The 13,829-nt window shown below is 42.1% G+C and overlaps 1 protein-coding gene across 1 annotated transcript in view; it reads left to right on the top strand.

Annotated features, from left to right (window-relative positions):
- The window catches only part of MYO3B (myosin IIIB), a gene marked incomplete at both ends in the record, with an annotated part of 388,194 nt that overhangs the window by 14,462 nt on the left and 359,903 nt on the right, over positions 1-13,829 (top strand). Inside the window, one exon of the mRNA XM_082841630.1 lies at positions 680-756. Coding sequence (XP_082697756.1) covers positions 680-756 — 77 coding nt within the window. The remainder of the gene's footprint in view (positions 1-679; positions 757-13,829) is intronic.

The following is a 13,829-nucleotide window of genomic DNA, read 5'->3' on the forward strand; positions in this document are numbered from 1 at the left end:
ATAATATTATTAGTCAATTTCTTTTTCCATTTGACAAATGTATTTTTCATGTCAGGTTTCCAGCCTTCTAGGTAAGATAAGGCACTGAAAACTTTTTACTTCTACACTGATGCTCTGATATAGATAATACATGCCAATTTTCTTCCTCCATCAAATGAGGCACCATTTTAAGAAAGATATCACCTGAAATATTTTGGAAATATAGTAGGAAGGTATTTTGGGTTGATTCTAGTTCTTGATGTTTTCTTTTGATTCCAATTTTGCAGCAGTATGGTAGAAATGCTCGATTTAGACAGATACATGCTCCCACACAGTGGTTGGCAAACTACAGCCTGTGAACCGAATCTGACCTGCCTCCTGTTTTTGTACGGCCTGTGAACTAAGAATGGTTTTTACATTTTTAAATGGTTGGGAAAAAGTCAAAAGAAAAATATTTTATGACCGTGAAAACTATGCACCCATAAATGAATTTTTGTGGAAACACAGCTACACTCATTTGCTTCTGTGTTGTCTATGCTGCTTTTCCATTACAATGGCAGAGTTGAGTAGCTGTGACAGAGCCTTAGGCTCGCAAAGCCTAAGATATTTACTGTCTGACCCTTTATGGAAGAAGTTTGCCAGCCCCTGGTCTAGCATCATCTTCTGCTCACTGCTGAATTGTGACACCCTTTTCTTATAGGCGTCTCAGCTCAACTCACCAGTACACGTCTGCGGAGAAACACATCTGTCGGCACCCCATTCTGGATGGCCCCTGAGGTAAGCAGAGGGCAACGATTTCTTTGTATTTGCTGAGAGCCTTGGTACTATGCCTTTTTATGGGAAGGTCACACACTTCACTTTCAGGAAGAAGAAAATCCTTTATCCTCATTGAACTGTGAGGGTTCTGGTTTGGTGAGTGATAATGATGACAAACCAGAACTTAATTTCAGAAAATCGGGATTAAGTCACAGCTGGCCCACAGAATACCTTCATGCAGTTAGAAAAAGGTGCCCCCTCCAGAAGATGCAGCCCTCTACAAGGGTCCTGGCTTGACAAGTTCATCCAGCCATTGTGTAAATTAGAAAAAGTCACCTTCCCTGGATAGATGCAGCCCCAGTGACACATGGCTTGGTGAAGAGACAGATTTCAGCTCCAGCTGGCTTACAGAACTATATGCCATAGTCCTGGTTGCTTTTTTGTTACCAGATACATAGTAACTTCTCTTGTGTACTTTTTTGGCTCTGTAGTAAAACCTGGGATTTCGCCCTAATTTAGTACTGGCATTACCACAGAATCCTCTATGAAATGACACATATAGAAGTTTGGGGAATCTTCGGGCTAGATACCGCATACCCTGAAACAGAGGCACTGTACAGCTTTGCTTGTCAGGTCAGCATTTTAATTCCACAGCACTCTGGCCTGAGAGCAGCTCTCTTGGATCAAGCAAATGGGTTCTTTTAATAAGAGAACTCGGCAATCATCTCCTTAGAGGTCTTTCCATCTCCATTCTGTCCCTGGGCTTTCCTTCCTCTGTGTGATTGCCAAGGTGGTCTCCTAACACAGTAATTGGCTTACGCCAATATGCTCAAATTTATTCTATCTCAATGGCCTTCTCTTTCATACTTGGATAATGGACAGACCCATTTTAGAGAAAAAGAAAATCCCTGCAGATTCCAGTGTTTACTTAAATCTTAAATTGATTTTAAAAACCATGAAACTAGACATACACTTATCTAGTCATTTATATTTGTAATGCTATAAAACCAAAAGGGAAAAAAATATATTATGAAAAAACTGCAAAGCCAGCAGTGTTCAAGTAAACAGCTTTAATTTAATGAGACAAATGACATTGTTTTGTGAAACTCAGTTGTCCTTTGCAATGTGAATATGTTTCAGAGCATGATGGCATGGATTATTTTGAGTTATTTTGTCAACCTTACTACCGCATACCATGTGGTGACCCAGTTCTCCCACCACTTTACTCAGCGAGAGTGATCTCTTTGTTTAAACAGCATCTCCTTTGGCCTCTAACTGGCACGTCTCTGTTGGCTTAGTGCCGGCTTAATAATAAACATAAATATGGGCACTGAAATTGTGTGTCAATTAGCCATCCAGATGATCTGGAACATGTTTTTATTGCAGCTTCTCCCATTTTATTATTATTAATAAACTATCATTGAAACAAAAGCAAAAACATAAAAATTTTCATAGGGACCTCATGAACCCCACTTTGAGGAACACTGTAGGACAAAGTCAAGATTCCTTAGAATGGGGAACAAAGCCTTTCATATTCCAGCTTCTGTACTGTCCAGCCTCATTTCAGGTTACTTTTCCCCAATTTACTTGTTTTTAATGCCTCAACAGAAGTGAACAACAGGTAATTCTCCAAATCTATCCTTATGTGTCATTCCTTTAAACCTTTCCATATATTGTTACATCATCTGGGATGGCCCTCAGAACTCTGGAACATTCCTCCTCAATCTTCAAGTCTCAGCGCAAATGCAACTCCCCTAGGAAACCTTCCCTCATCCTTGGCCAACTGAGGTTCTTTTCCCTGAGTTTCCACTGCAGCCTTTACACCCTCCATTAGCAAACCATGACCATTGTATTGTATTGGGTTGGCCAAAAGGTTTGTTCGGTTTTTTCCTTAAGATGGCTCTAGTAACACTTAGTTGTCTTTAACTTCATTCAAAACAATTTTGTTAGATTGTATTGTGACAGCTGTCATACCAGTGTGCATTTTAAAAAAACTTATCAAAATTGGTGAATTTTTGTGTAGCCATTTTAATATTGAAGATGGAAGAAAAAACGCAATACTTTTGGCATATTATGCTTTATCATTTCAAGAAAGGTAAAAACGCAACTGATATGCAAAAAAAAGATGCGTGCAGTGTATGGAGAAGGTGCTGTGACTGATTGAATGTGTCAAAAGTGGTTTGCAAAGTTTCGTGCTGGAGATTTCTCACTGGACAATGCTCCACAGTCAGGTAGACCAGTTGAAGTTGACAGTGATCAAATTGAGACATTAATTGAGAACAACCAATGTTATACCACACAGGCGATAACTGACATACTCAAAATATCCAGATCAAGCGCTGAAAATCATTTGTACCAGCTTGGTTATGTTCATCGCTTTGATGTTTGGGTTCCACGTAAGTTAAGCAAAAAAAAAAAAACCTTCTTGACTGTATTTCCGTGTGCGATTCTCTACTTCAGCATAATGAAAACGTTCCATTTTTAAAACAAATTGTGACAGACGATGAAAAGTGGATACTGTACAATAACATAGAATGGGGCAAGTGAAATGAACCACCACCAACCACACCAAAGGCCGATCTTCATCTAAAGAAGGTGATGTTGTGTATATGGTGGGATTGGAAGGGAGTCCTGTATTATGAGCTCCTTCTGGAAAACCAAATGATTAATTCCAACAAGTACTGCTCTCAGTTAGACGAACTGAAAGCAGCACTTCAGTGAAAAGCATCCAGAATTAGTCAAGAGAAAACACATAATCTTCCATCAGCATAACACAAGACCGCATGTTTCTTTGATGACCAGGCAAAAACCATTACAGCTTGGCTGGGAAGTTTTGATTCATCCGCCATATTCACCAGATATTGCACCTTCAGATTTCCATTTATTTTGGTCTTTACAAAATTCTCTTAATGGAAAAAATTTCAATTCCCTGGAAGACTGTAAAGGGCACCTGGAAGAATTCTTTGTTCAAAAAGATTAAAAGTTTTGGGAAGATGGAATGATGAATTTGCCTGAAAAATGGCAGAAAGTAGTGGAATAAAGCATTGAATACGTTGTTCAATAAAGTTCTTGGTGAAAATGAAAAATGTGTCTTTTGTTTTTACTTAAAAACCAAAGGCACTTTTTGGTCAACCCAATAGTTGTTCGTAAGCAGGTCTCCCAATTGGACTCTGAACTCTGGCAGGGACTTGGGATGCCCAGCTCTCAGTGTAGTGCTTGATACAGGCTAGATGCTCAATAAGCATCTGTTGGATGAATGAATACATTGGTAAAAAAGTCAAAGGAGAAGATGAATTTGGAGGGTAGTTTGAGGAGAGCTTTAAAACTATTGGTATTCACAAATTTCTCTGTAGATTTTGATTAATTTATTATTAAAGGAAAGCATAACTGAGGCCACTCAACTAATATTTAGTGTGGCATAACTCAGAAGATGGTGTTCCCGTTACAATCCGCGGCAAGTTGGTGTTCTCAGAACCACAAAATACAAATAAGAGAAACCTGCTCTTGGCTTTGTACATTTCTCATGAGGTGTTTGTGACTTTTCAGTTTCAGCTGGGTTGAAGAAAATATGTGGAGTGTTTCTATTTACGGGCAGTTTAGTGGTCCATGGTGAGCTTCTGTTGCCCAGATTGCCTGAAACTGGTTCCCTTCTCATCAGGGAAAAGCCAGTGTTGCATCTTGCCTGCTGTAGTGGATAAATTGAGCAGTAGGCAGATTATGGGGCGGAGACCTTGACAGTGCCTCTCAGGAGCAAGTGCCCAGTTGCTCTGTGTATGACTCAGAGATTCTCTCAGGATATGTGCTTGCATCCAAGATGCTTTGGGACCAGGCTGCAGTTCTTGAGACTCAGTCCTACACAAACTTCACATTTTTATTTTTCAGATGGAGAATTACTCTTTCCAACAAAGAGTCTTTTAAGAGTGTCCACAGGAATAATCTTCCATTTGTCAGTTCAATTCAACAAACTTAAAAAACAAATTTTTATCTTACTGAAGTATAGCTGATTTACAATGTTGTGTTAATTTCTGCTATATAGCAGTGATTCAGTTATATATATGCACACATATATATATATATTCTTTTTCACATTCCTTTCCATTATGGTTTATCACAGGATACTGAACACAGTTCTCTGTGATATACAGTACGTCCTTGTTGTATATCCATTCTATATATAATAGTTTGCATCTGCTAATCCCAAACTCCCAGTTCATCCCTCCCTCATCCCTTCTCCCCCTTGGCAACCACAAGTCTGTTCTCTATGTCTGTGAGTCTGTTTTTGTTTCGGAGATAAGTTCATTTGTGTCATATTTTAGATTCCATATGTAAGTGATATCATATGGTATTTGTCTTTCTCTGTCTGACTGACTTTGCTTAGTATGATAATCTCTAGGTCCATCCATGTTACTGCAAATGGCGTTATTTCATTATTTTTTATGGCTAAGTAGCATTCCATTCAACAAACATTTATACTCTCTTCCGTGAGCCAGGCTTTGGGTCAAGACGAATCCTTGAAAGTATAATCAGTAGTGGTTCAAATGGACATTGTCTTCGTATGGTGGCCTGCATAGTATACTGATCCTAATATGCTTTCACTTCTGCTTGTGTGAATAAGTGGTATTTAGATTAAATATGACAGCAATGTGTGCAATGCCAATGCCAGTGTAATAAAACCATTGCATGCCACCAGTGCTTTTATTTTGAAAACGCAGCAGAATGATCCTTGATCCTATTTTATTTTTGAGAAATTGAACCAAATTATTCTTTTCCCATTTGTATTTCCATTTTGATTTCACCAGCCTAACTACAATATTTAATTCAAATAGGCTATGCTTCAAACCAGGTAGCTAATGGAATGTGACCAGACCACCGTCAAACTTTGACACGCAGTCCAAACAGCAGTTCACCGGGGCAGCTTGAAGCTGCATCATGAACTGACTATCATATTCACAACACTCTCCACTTATTTCCTCTTGACATCTCATGTGGACACTCATAAAGTTGAAAGATGCTGGGTAAAAACAGTATCAACTCAGCAGTGTAGGAGAAGAAAAATTTTAGGGGGTGTGCTTGGTGTGATAGTACTTTGAAACAACGCTACTGGGGAACTATTGGCTGGCATAGCAAGAGTTAATCTAAAAGTCAAGGTCAGTACAGTTTTTTTACAAACTGAGTACGTCAGTAGCATACTATGACTCGGGAAGATGATTTTAAGAGGGAAAGAAAGATGCTCAACATAGAAACTGTATTTAACAAGATTACCCTGAGCAAAATGACTTCAGCAATAGGAAATGAAGCTTCTCCTGTGAGTACAGAGGTAGGTGGTTCCAGACTTTGTTGATTCAGCAGCTCAGTAAAGCCATCAGAAACCCAGGTTCTTAGATTTCCCTGGCTGTGACTGCTGCAAGTTGCATGGCTTCATTGTTAGGGACAGACCTGGAGGCGGTTAGGACAACATCGTCTGTGAGTGTCTGAGGGGCAACAGGGGCTCCAGTATTCTAGCAGCCACCAGTGAAAGCACCCGTGGTACAATCCAACAGACACCCCCTTTATTCCCTTGGAGCTGCCCTTGGCCAGCCAAGAAGTTAAAGTGGGTTCTCCTCCTGTCCTGGGATCAAAGCCGTGGCCACTCCATACTAGTTTCCTAGGGCTGCCATACAAAGTAGCTCAAACTGGGTGGTTTAAAACAACAGAAATTTATCATCTCACGGTTCTGGAGGCTAGAAGTCCAAAAGCAAGGTGTTAGCAGGGCATGCTCCCTTTGAAGCCTCTAGGATCATTCCTTGCCTCTTCCTAGCTTCTGGTGGTTTGCTGGCAATCTTTGGCGTTCTTTGGCTAGCAGCTCCGTATCGCCAATATCTGCCTTTGTAATCACATTGCGTTCTCCCTGTTTGTCTGTCTTCACATGGCCATCATGTTGTAAGGACACCAGTCATATTGGATTAGGGGCCCACCTACTTCAGTATGACCTCACCTTAACTAATTACATCTGCAACGACCCTATTTCCAAATAATTTCACATTCTGAGGTCCTGGGGGCTAGCACCTTAACATATCTTTTTTTCTTTTGGAGGACACGATTCAACCTATAACAACCCTCCAAATACTTAACATCCCTCCTCTGTAGTAAATAATTCTGATTTCCAAGGTAATCAGTCAGTCATTTGCAACCTACAGGTCTACATGTTACAGGCGCTAGCTTAGTTGGAGAGCTCAGCTTTGCCTATCTGCGCACACGCGCGCGCACACACACACACACACACACACACACACACACACACACACTGATCTCTCTCAGCCTAAGGTGTTTGAGGCAAACACAGTTCTTTCTGGATGTGCTAGAATGTACCATATGTTCTTCTGGACATACCATAACAAACGGCCTTCTCACGTGAGCCCTCAGTACCTTGAGAATTTTGTGCTGTCCTACCTGCTCTCTGGCCAAGCATCTTTGGATTATCTCCTGAGATATTTGGCTCAGGTCACTTCCCTCAACCTTCTGTTGACATCGAGCCTCTGGTCTCCCTCCCTGCCTGTGACATTGGCTTGTATCTCAGACATATATATATGTTAACACAGTCCTCCCTTTACCCATGTTTATTGCCTCTTTTCTCCTTCCCTCTCTCCTGATAGCCAGTTTCTTATAAGGATAGAGTAATAACATCCCACATCTGCATAGAACTTTTACAAATATTTGTAGTCTCTGTTAAAATAACGCCTTACAGTTAGCTGGGATGCACTGGTGTGACCACGCTGTTTGTTAAAATATTGAAATACTTCTGTTCTAGATGGTAAGTGGCTGCCATCCAGAACCCCTTGAGTGCTCCCTGACCACGAGAGGTGCCTGTCTCTTCCCTTGGGACACCCAGATTTTCTAATGGTCCAGCAACTCCAGGGGGTAATGTCTGGCGAGGAGGGGACCTCAAGGACCAGCTTCAGTGCCATGTGCAGCTGATTGTCAGATAGTTTGAATATTCCACCTACTAAGCAAGTATACAGTGGGAAGGAAACTTTCACTTACTGAGGACTCACCCACTAATGCACCGGGACTCGGATGGGTGCTTTTTTTCTTTTTTTTTTAACTAAGTACCTAACATGTGTCAGATACTATATGCCCAGTAAGTCATTTAGTTTTCTTTTTTTAAAAATTTATTTATTTAATATATTTATTTTTGGCTGCATTGGGTCTTTGTTGCTGCGCGCGGGCTTTTCTCTAGTTGAGGTGAGCGGGGGCTACTCTTGGTTGCGGTGCACAGGCTTCTCATCGCAGTGGCTTCTTGTTGTGGAGCACGGGCTCTAGGCGCGCGGGCTTCAGTAGTTGTGGCTCGAGGGCTCTGGAGCACAGGCTTAGTAATTGTGGCACATGGGCTTAGTTGCTCTGCAGCATGTGGGATCTTCCTGGACCAGGGCTCAAACCCGTGTCCCCTGCATTGGATTCTTAACCAGTGGGCCACCAGGGAAGCCCCGGGTGCTTTTTTAATACATTATTTTATTTAATTCTCACAACAGCTCTCTAGAGTAGATATTATTTTCTTCATTTTACCACTGAGAAAAATGAGGCTCAAAGAGGGGTAGGAGGTATTGTGCCCAAATTCACGTATCTGGTAAATACTGGAGCTGTTTGGCTTTTCAGAGAGCATGGGAATCCAAGTTACATTTTACAGGTGAAGAAACTAAGGCAAGGAGAGGATACTATTCATGCTAGTTCAGAGCAGACGTGACCCAGAATTCAGGTTTCCTAGCCCACCAGCCTTGTATTCTTTTGCTTCAGTGTGTTTATATGGGATGTACAGTGTGGAAAGTGTGTGCTGAGTCAGCTCCTACAACAAAGCCGTGCAGAGATGGAGTGGTGGTGGAGACACATTATTTTAAAAGACATACATGAAGGACCTATCACGTGTAATGTATAGATTGACTAAACTTTGCCATCCCACCAATGAGAGAAGCAGCCTATATATTAAGGATCCCGTTTACTTGGAATCTTCCTAAAATAGCCAAAGGTCTGTTTCTGTATTAGAAAGCAGCCTTGTGGATAAAATAAATATTTGCTTCTTTAAAAAAAATTTTTTTCATTTTTACTTCCATCTGCTAATTGTTGCAAACAAGAGCTAATCAGCTGAGTAGAGAAACAGATGTGCTGTGACGCTCCAAAAATGGGTCTCTCTCTCCCTGGCAAAGGGTTGACTGGGGACGGTTGCCATAACAACTGGCTTACACCAATGCAGAAATATCGCAGGCTTTTTGCAACCACTGTTGCCTTCGTCAATTATGCCGTTCTTAGCTAAATGATACAATAATGCTATTTCCTTTGGCACTGCCAGGAATAGAAATGACAAAAGAGATATTTTTTGTTGAGGGACTGAGAAAGCCATAAACCACTACAGAGCTGAAATATTATTGTTGTCATTATTACCATTTTGTTCCCTAAGCTCTAGCTAATGGGTTTGGTACCTAATAAGAATTAATAGCATCTGTTGAGTGCTTACTATGTGCCAGGCACTAAGTGCTTTGTATGAATTAATTCATCTGTAATCCTTACAATAACCCCATAAAGTTACTGCTATTACTAGTCCAATGTTTTAGAGAAAGGAAGTAAGTCACAGAAAGTACTGTTCTTGTCCTTGGACAGGTTGTTAGGTGAGGCCACCAGGATTTTAACCCAGGTATTTAGCTCCAAAATCCTCCCTCTTAGCCACTATACTAGAGCAAACCATTTAATTGCAACCACCAGTGTACCAGATAAGATGAATGTCTTTCTTTTCCAATTTAAAAATTATTTTAGATAAAAATTATACTTCCTAATATGTTGAGGAAAGTGCAATATTTCAACATGACACTAGAAACCAATGTAATTAATGCCCAAGGGAAGGATCTGGAAAAATAAAATAACAAAGTTCTTCAGAATAGAATTTAGGAGATTTGGATTTTAAATAGTTACAGCTCTGCCACTCATTTTAAAAAAGCGATTGTGGTTCAGTTATTTTAGTATGGCTTCCTGTTTGGTAGAAGAGATAAGAGCACAAATTTTGGAGTCAGATACACCTGGGAGCAAATCATAGATACCCTGCTTACCCACCTGATCACTGACCAACAGCGTCAGAGGACAAAGTGAAACGATGTACTGAAAGTGCTTGCTGCAGTACCCAGCATAGTAAGTGCTTTAAAAATGGTGGTGCCTATTGCCTGAGCCCAACCCTCCCTATCCTGTTCTCAGCTGGAAGGAGACTGGCCTGGGTAGTCTCTGCCTCCTAGGTCCCTTCTGTGTTTCAGAGAGCATTTATGGTTTCCAGGGGGAAAAGCCTCTTCCAGCTCTCACATTCCGTGCCTCTGGTATTAGTCAGATGAGGAAGGTGGGATCTCAATAAGGGTAAGACAATGGCAATGGCGAGACCTTTAGGGTCTGATGTTACCTGACTCTGTTCTAAAAGACTGAGGACTCTTGGGATCCCATCTGCCAGTTACTTCGCTGTGAGGAATGTAGGCTTTGGTTGCTCAGCAGGTTCGAGTGAGGGGTTTAGAACCTTGGATCCTTGGCTGAAAGACCTGTGTGTCTTCCCCCAAGGCATTCACCTCTGAGATTCTGTAGCCATTTGTGTTCCCCGGTTCCCTCCAGATTCCTGTGTCAGTCTCCAAGAAGTAGGGATTCCCTCCCTTCTCATTCTGGGGCTGACCCTGCCTGCATTCCCAGAGTGCTTCTGCCTTCAAGGGGCCTGGAGCACAGCCCAGGCACCTGGGGCTCCGGCGGGTAAAGGGCCCAGGGCAAGGGCAGAGTGACTGGTGCAGCCCCGGATTGTACCCTCAGCTTCAGCGATAGCTCCCCTCTCAGCTGGAGCTCTGTGGGGTTGAGTCATATGTCATCTGTCAGTGTGGAGGTGGGGGGCTGGCCCTGGAGGTGACGGTGACTTGTTGTTACCCTCTTCCTGGCGGGTCTAAATATAGGACCCCATCTGAGGCCTCAGCTCCCAGATGTGCAGAAGCACGTGAGCCCAGAGCAGAGGCCTCATATCTCCCCTTCCCCATCCTGCCTTCTGCTCAGTGCTAAGTAAGATGTTTCAAAGTAATAGCCTCTGTGAGCATTTGGAACTTTCCAGGCTGTCCTCCCACCCCTCTCTGCGGAGGTGAGAAGGGCAAGACACCTGCTGTTTCCCCTTCTTCATCCACCAAAGAGGAAGAACTGTTCCTGCAGGGGCAGAAGTGTTTGCTGAAGAAACGTCAGAGCCCGCCTCTGCTCTTCCTGAGCTCTGAGTCTCACATCACCTGGTGGCTACCCTCTGGTCAGTGCTTCCACTGCCCCACCCAGGGCATAGGGGCTCAGCCCCAAGAAAGGGAAAGGGAGTTCACGGCTAGGCCAACGCTGCATCGGCTCCTCTGTCCCACAGTCCTTGAGCTGTTGGAGGAAAGAAAAGGGAGGCAGGCAGTCAGCATTAGGAATGGGACCCAGAGGAGCCTTGGGGTGGAGATGAAGCAGGAGCAGGTAGGGGTGTGCAGACTTGTATTTATGGTGCTCTATTATGGCCCAGCTTTTCCCCACACCTTCTTTAAACGGTTAAAGGAAATCACTCTTTGGTAGGAATGTGTGACATTCCCAAGGGCATTCTGGTTTGCCTGGTGACATCAGCCTGGGAGAGGACAGAACCCAGAGACTACGTGCAGATAAAGGGGTATGCCCGTGCGGGAGCATTCAGATATTCTGTTTGATTTGCTTCCCTTCCTGTTTTTCAGATGTACTGTGGAGGAGAACCCCCCCCCCCCCAATTAGTTTCTTGTCACGGGCTTATGCTTTAGTTCCGTTACCTACTAGCTGTATGACTTTGAGAAATTTCTTAGCCCATCCGAATCTGTTTCCTCACCTGGGGTAAGAATACCTGACTTAACAGCTGTAAAATGAACTGAATTATAGAACTCCTACTCATTCTTTCCTAAACTGAACTCTGGTAGAATTGGAGCACTAGCTGACAAAGGAAAGGGGCAGCGGAAGGGAAAGTGAGGGGACAGGGGGAGTGAGAGGCGGCAGGAACTCCATCTGCTTAAATGGAGGGTGTGCTTACACGCTCAGAGTATGGTGTGGCTATGGCTTATGGAGCACGAAATCCCTTTGGCAATGGCTCAGCATTCTGTGTACCATAATAATCCCCAGGAGATGCTTCCCTCATGCGGGAACCATGGAGTTTGCTCCTGGTTTGGCCACAAACCAGCTCTGTGACTCTGGACAGGTCAGCTCTCCCCCAGCACCTTAGTTTCTTCCTCTGTGAAATAGGGGGGTTGACTTAATGAATCCTAGGATCCCTTCCAGCATCCATCTCTGAGGTGGGGAAGCTGCTGGAGCTGGGGAGGGTGGTGGGATAATCCTGGGTCTCTAAGCAAATGTGTTCCTTTGGAGCCTTTGAGTACTAGGACACATACAAAAATTTGGGGTCGCTGATTTACCTTTCACAGGGGAGTTCTGTGATACTGGTCCTGAGTTTGAGAGAAGGACTTACCATATAGTTAAGTATAAGTGATATGTTCCCAGGGCTTTGGGGAATTTAAGTGCAAAAACCACTGTGTATGCTGGCCTCAAACCCAGAACGGTCCCCCTCTGCCCTCCACCAGCCATGGTGGGAAGTGGTGTTGTGTATGTGTGTTCTGTGTCTTTTTATTTTTTTTAATTAATTAATTTTATTTATTTTTGGCTGTGTTGGCTCTTAGTTGCTGCGCGTGGGCTTTCTCTAGTTGCGGTGCACGGGCTTCTCATTGCTGTGGCTTCTCTTGTCGTGGAGCACGGGCTCTAGGCGCACGGGCTTCAGTAGTTGTGGCTCGCGGGCTCTAGAGCACAGGCTCAGTAGTTGTGGCGCAGGGGCTTAGTTGCTCCGCGGCATGTGGGATCTTCCCGGACCAGGGATCGGATCCATGTCCCCTGCATTGGCAGGCGGATTCTTAACCAGTGCGCCACCAGGGATGCCCTGAGTGTTTTTAATTTGAACTTTGTTTTATTTTTCTAAAGGCATAAGCTGAATGTTACAGTCCTGAGAAAAGCCTTGTAGAACATCATATTTTAATTACACCTTTCTGAATTTCATAAGAACAGTATAATTTAAATTATTTCTGGCAGTTTCTTAGCATACAAAGTATAGATTCAGTTCTAGTCTTGAGTTTTATGAATGAACTAAAAAAAAAAAAAGAAGAAATAACCCCCCCCATAAATTTCAGTTCTTCTAGTCCACATCCTCTGAGCAAAAAAACTCAAATCTCAAATGTATCCTCCCTCAAAGTTATATTTCATTCAAGGGAAGAGATTTTATGTGCTTGCTCAGTATCTCAGCTTGTAACACTTTAAGATGTTTGTATGTAAAACTGATGAATAATATTTGCCACTGGAATATTTATAACTGCAATTTACAATTCCAGGGAAATTCCATTTTAGAAATCTTTATGATCAATAACATTTATTAATTATGCTGTGTGAATTATGTAAGCAAAATTAAGAATCCTATTTGCCTTCCTACCTCTCAGCCTATCTTATTTGCCAGTCTATTGACTGTATTTTGGGGCTCAAGGTCAGCCAAAGATTAATAGCTTTAGGTTTATTTGCTTTGCCTCTTTGTGAGCTGAAATTTAGCTCTTGAGATAACAGCATTTTGCCTCTGTACTTGAGTGAAATTTTTATCTTGACCTTTGGTTATAATTTTGGATCACATGATCAATTCTAGTAAGATGAGAAATCAGATCATATAAAGCAAACCTAATTGCATTTTTAATGACATTTTAAAATATTAGTGGAAAAATAAAATAGTCTGAATAACATCTATTGTTTTTTAAATTTGGTAAATCATTTTTTATAAGAGCAAAACATATTTTTCCTTATGGTGGATGGTGCTACTATAATATTATTTGCTTGAAAGTATTGGTTAAAAATCACATTATTGAAAGAGATTTCAGCCCAGCAGCTCTTTGCTGTATCATTTGATAAATGGTTTAAGTTAAATAGGTTGGAGAAATCTAGGTTTTCTGAACGCAGGAGTTCATACATTGACTGTTTTTTGTCCCCTTTACATCCAGTTTAATACAGATGTTCTTTATAGATCATGAAGACTTTGAGATGAGGAGAAACTGTTC

This window comes from Leucopleurus acutus (genome assembly GCF_964270905.1).
Source record: "Leucopleurus acutus genome assembly, chromosome: 6".
Lineage (NCBI taxonomy): Eukaryota > Metazoa > Chordata > Mammalia > Artiodactyla > Delphinidae > Leucopleurus > Leucopleurus acutus.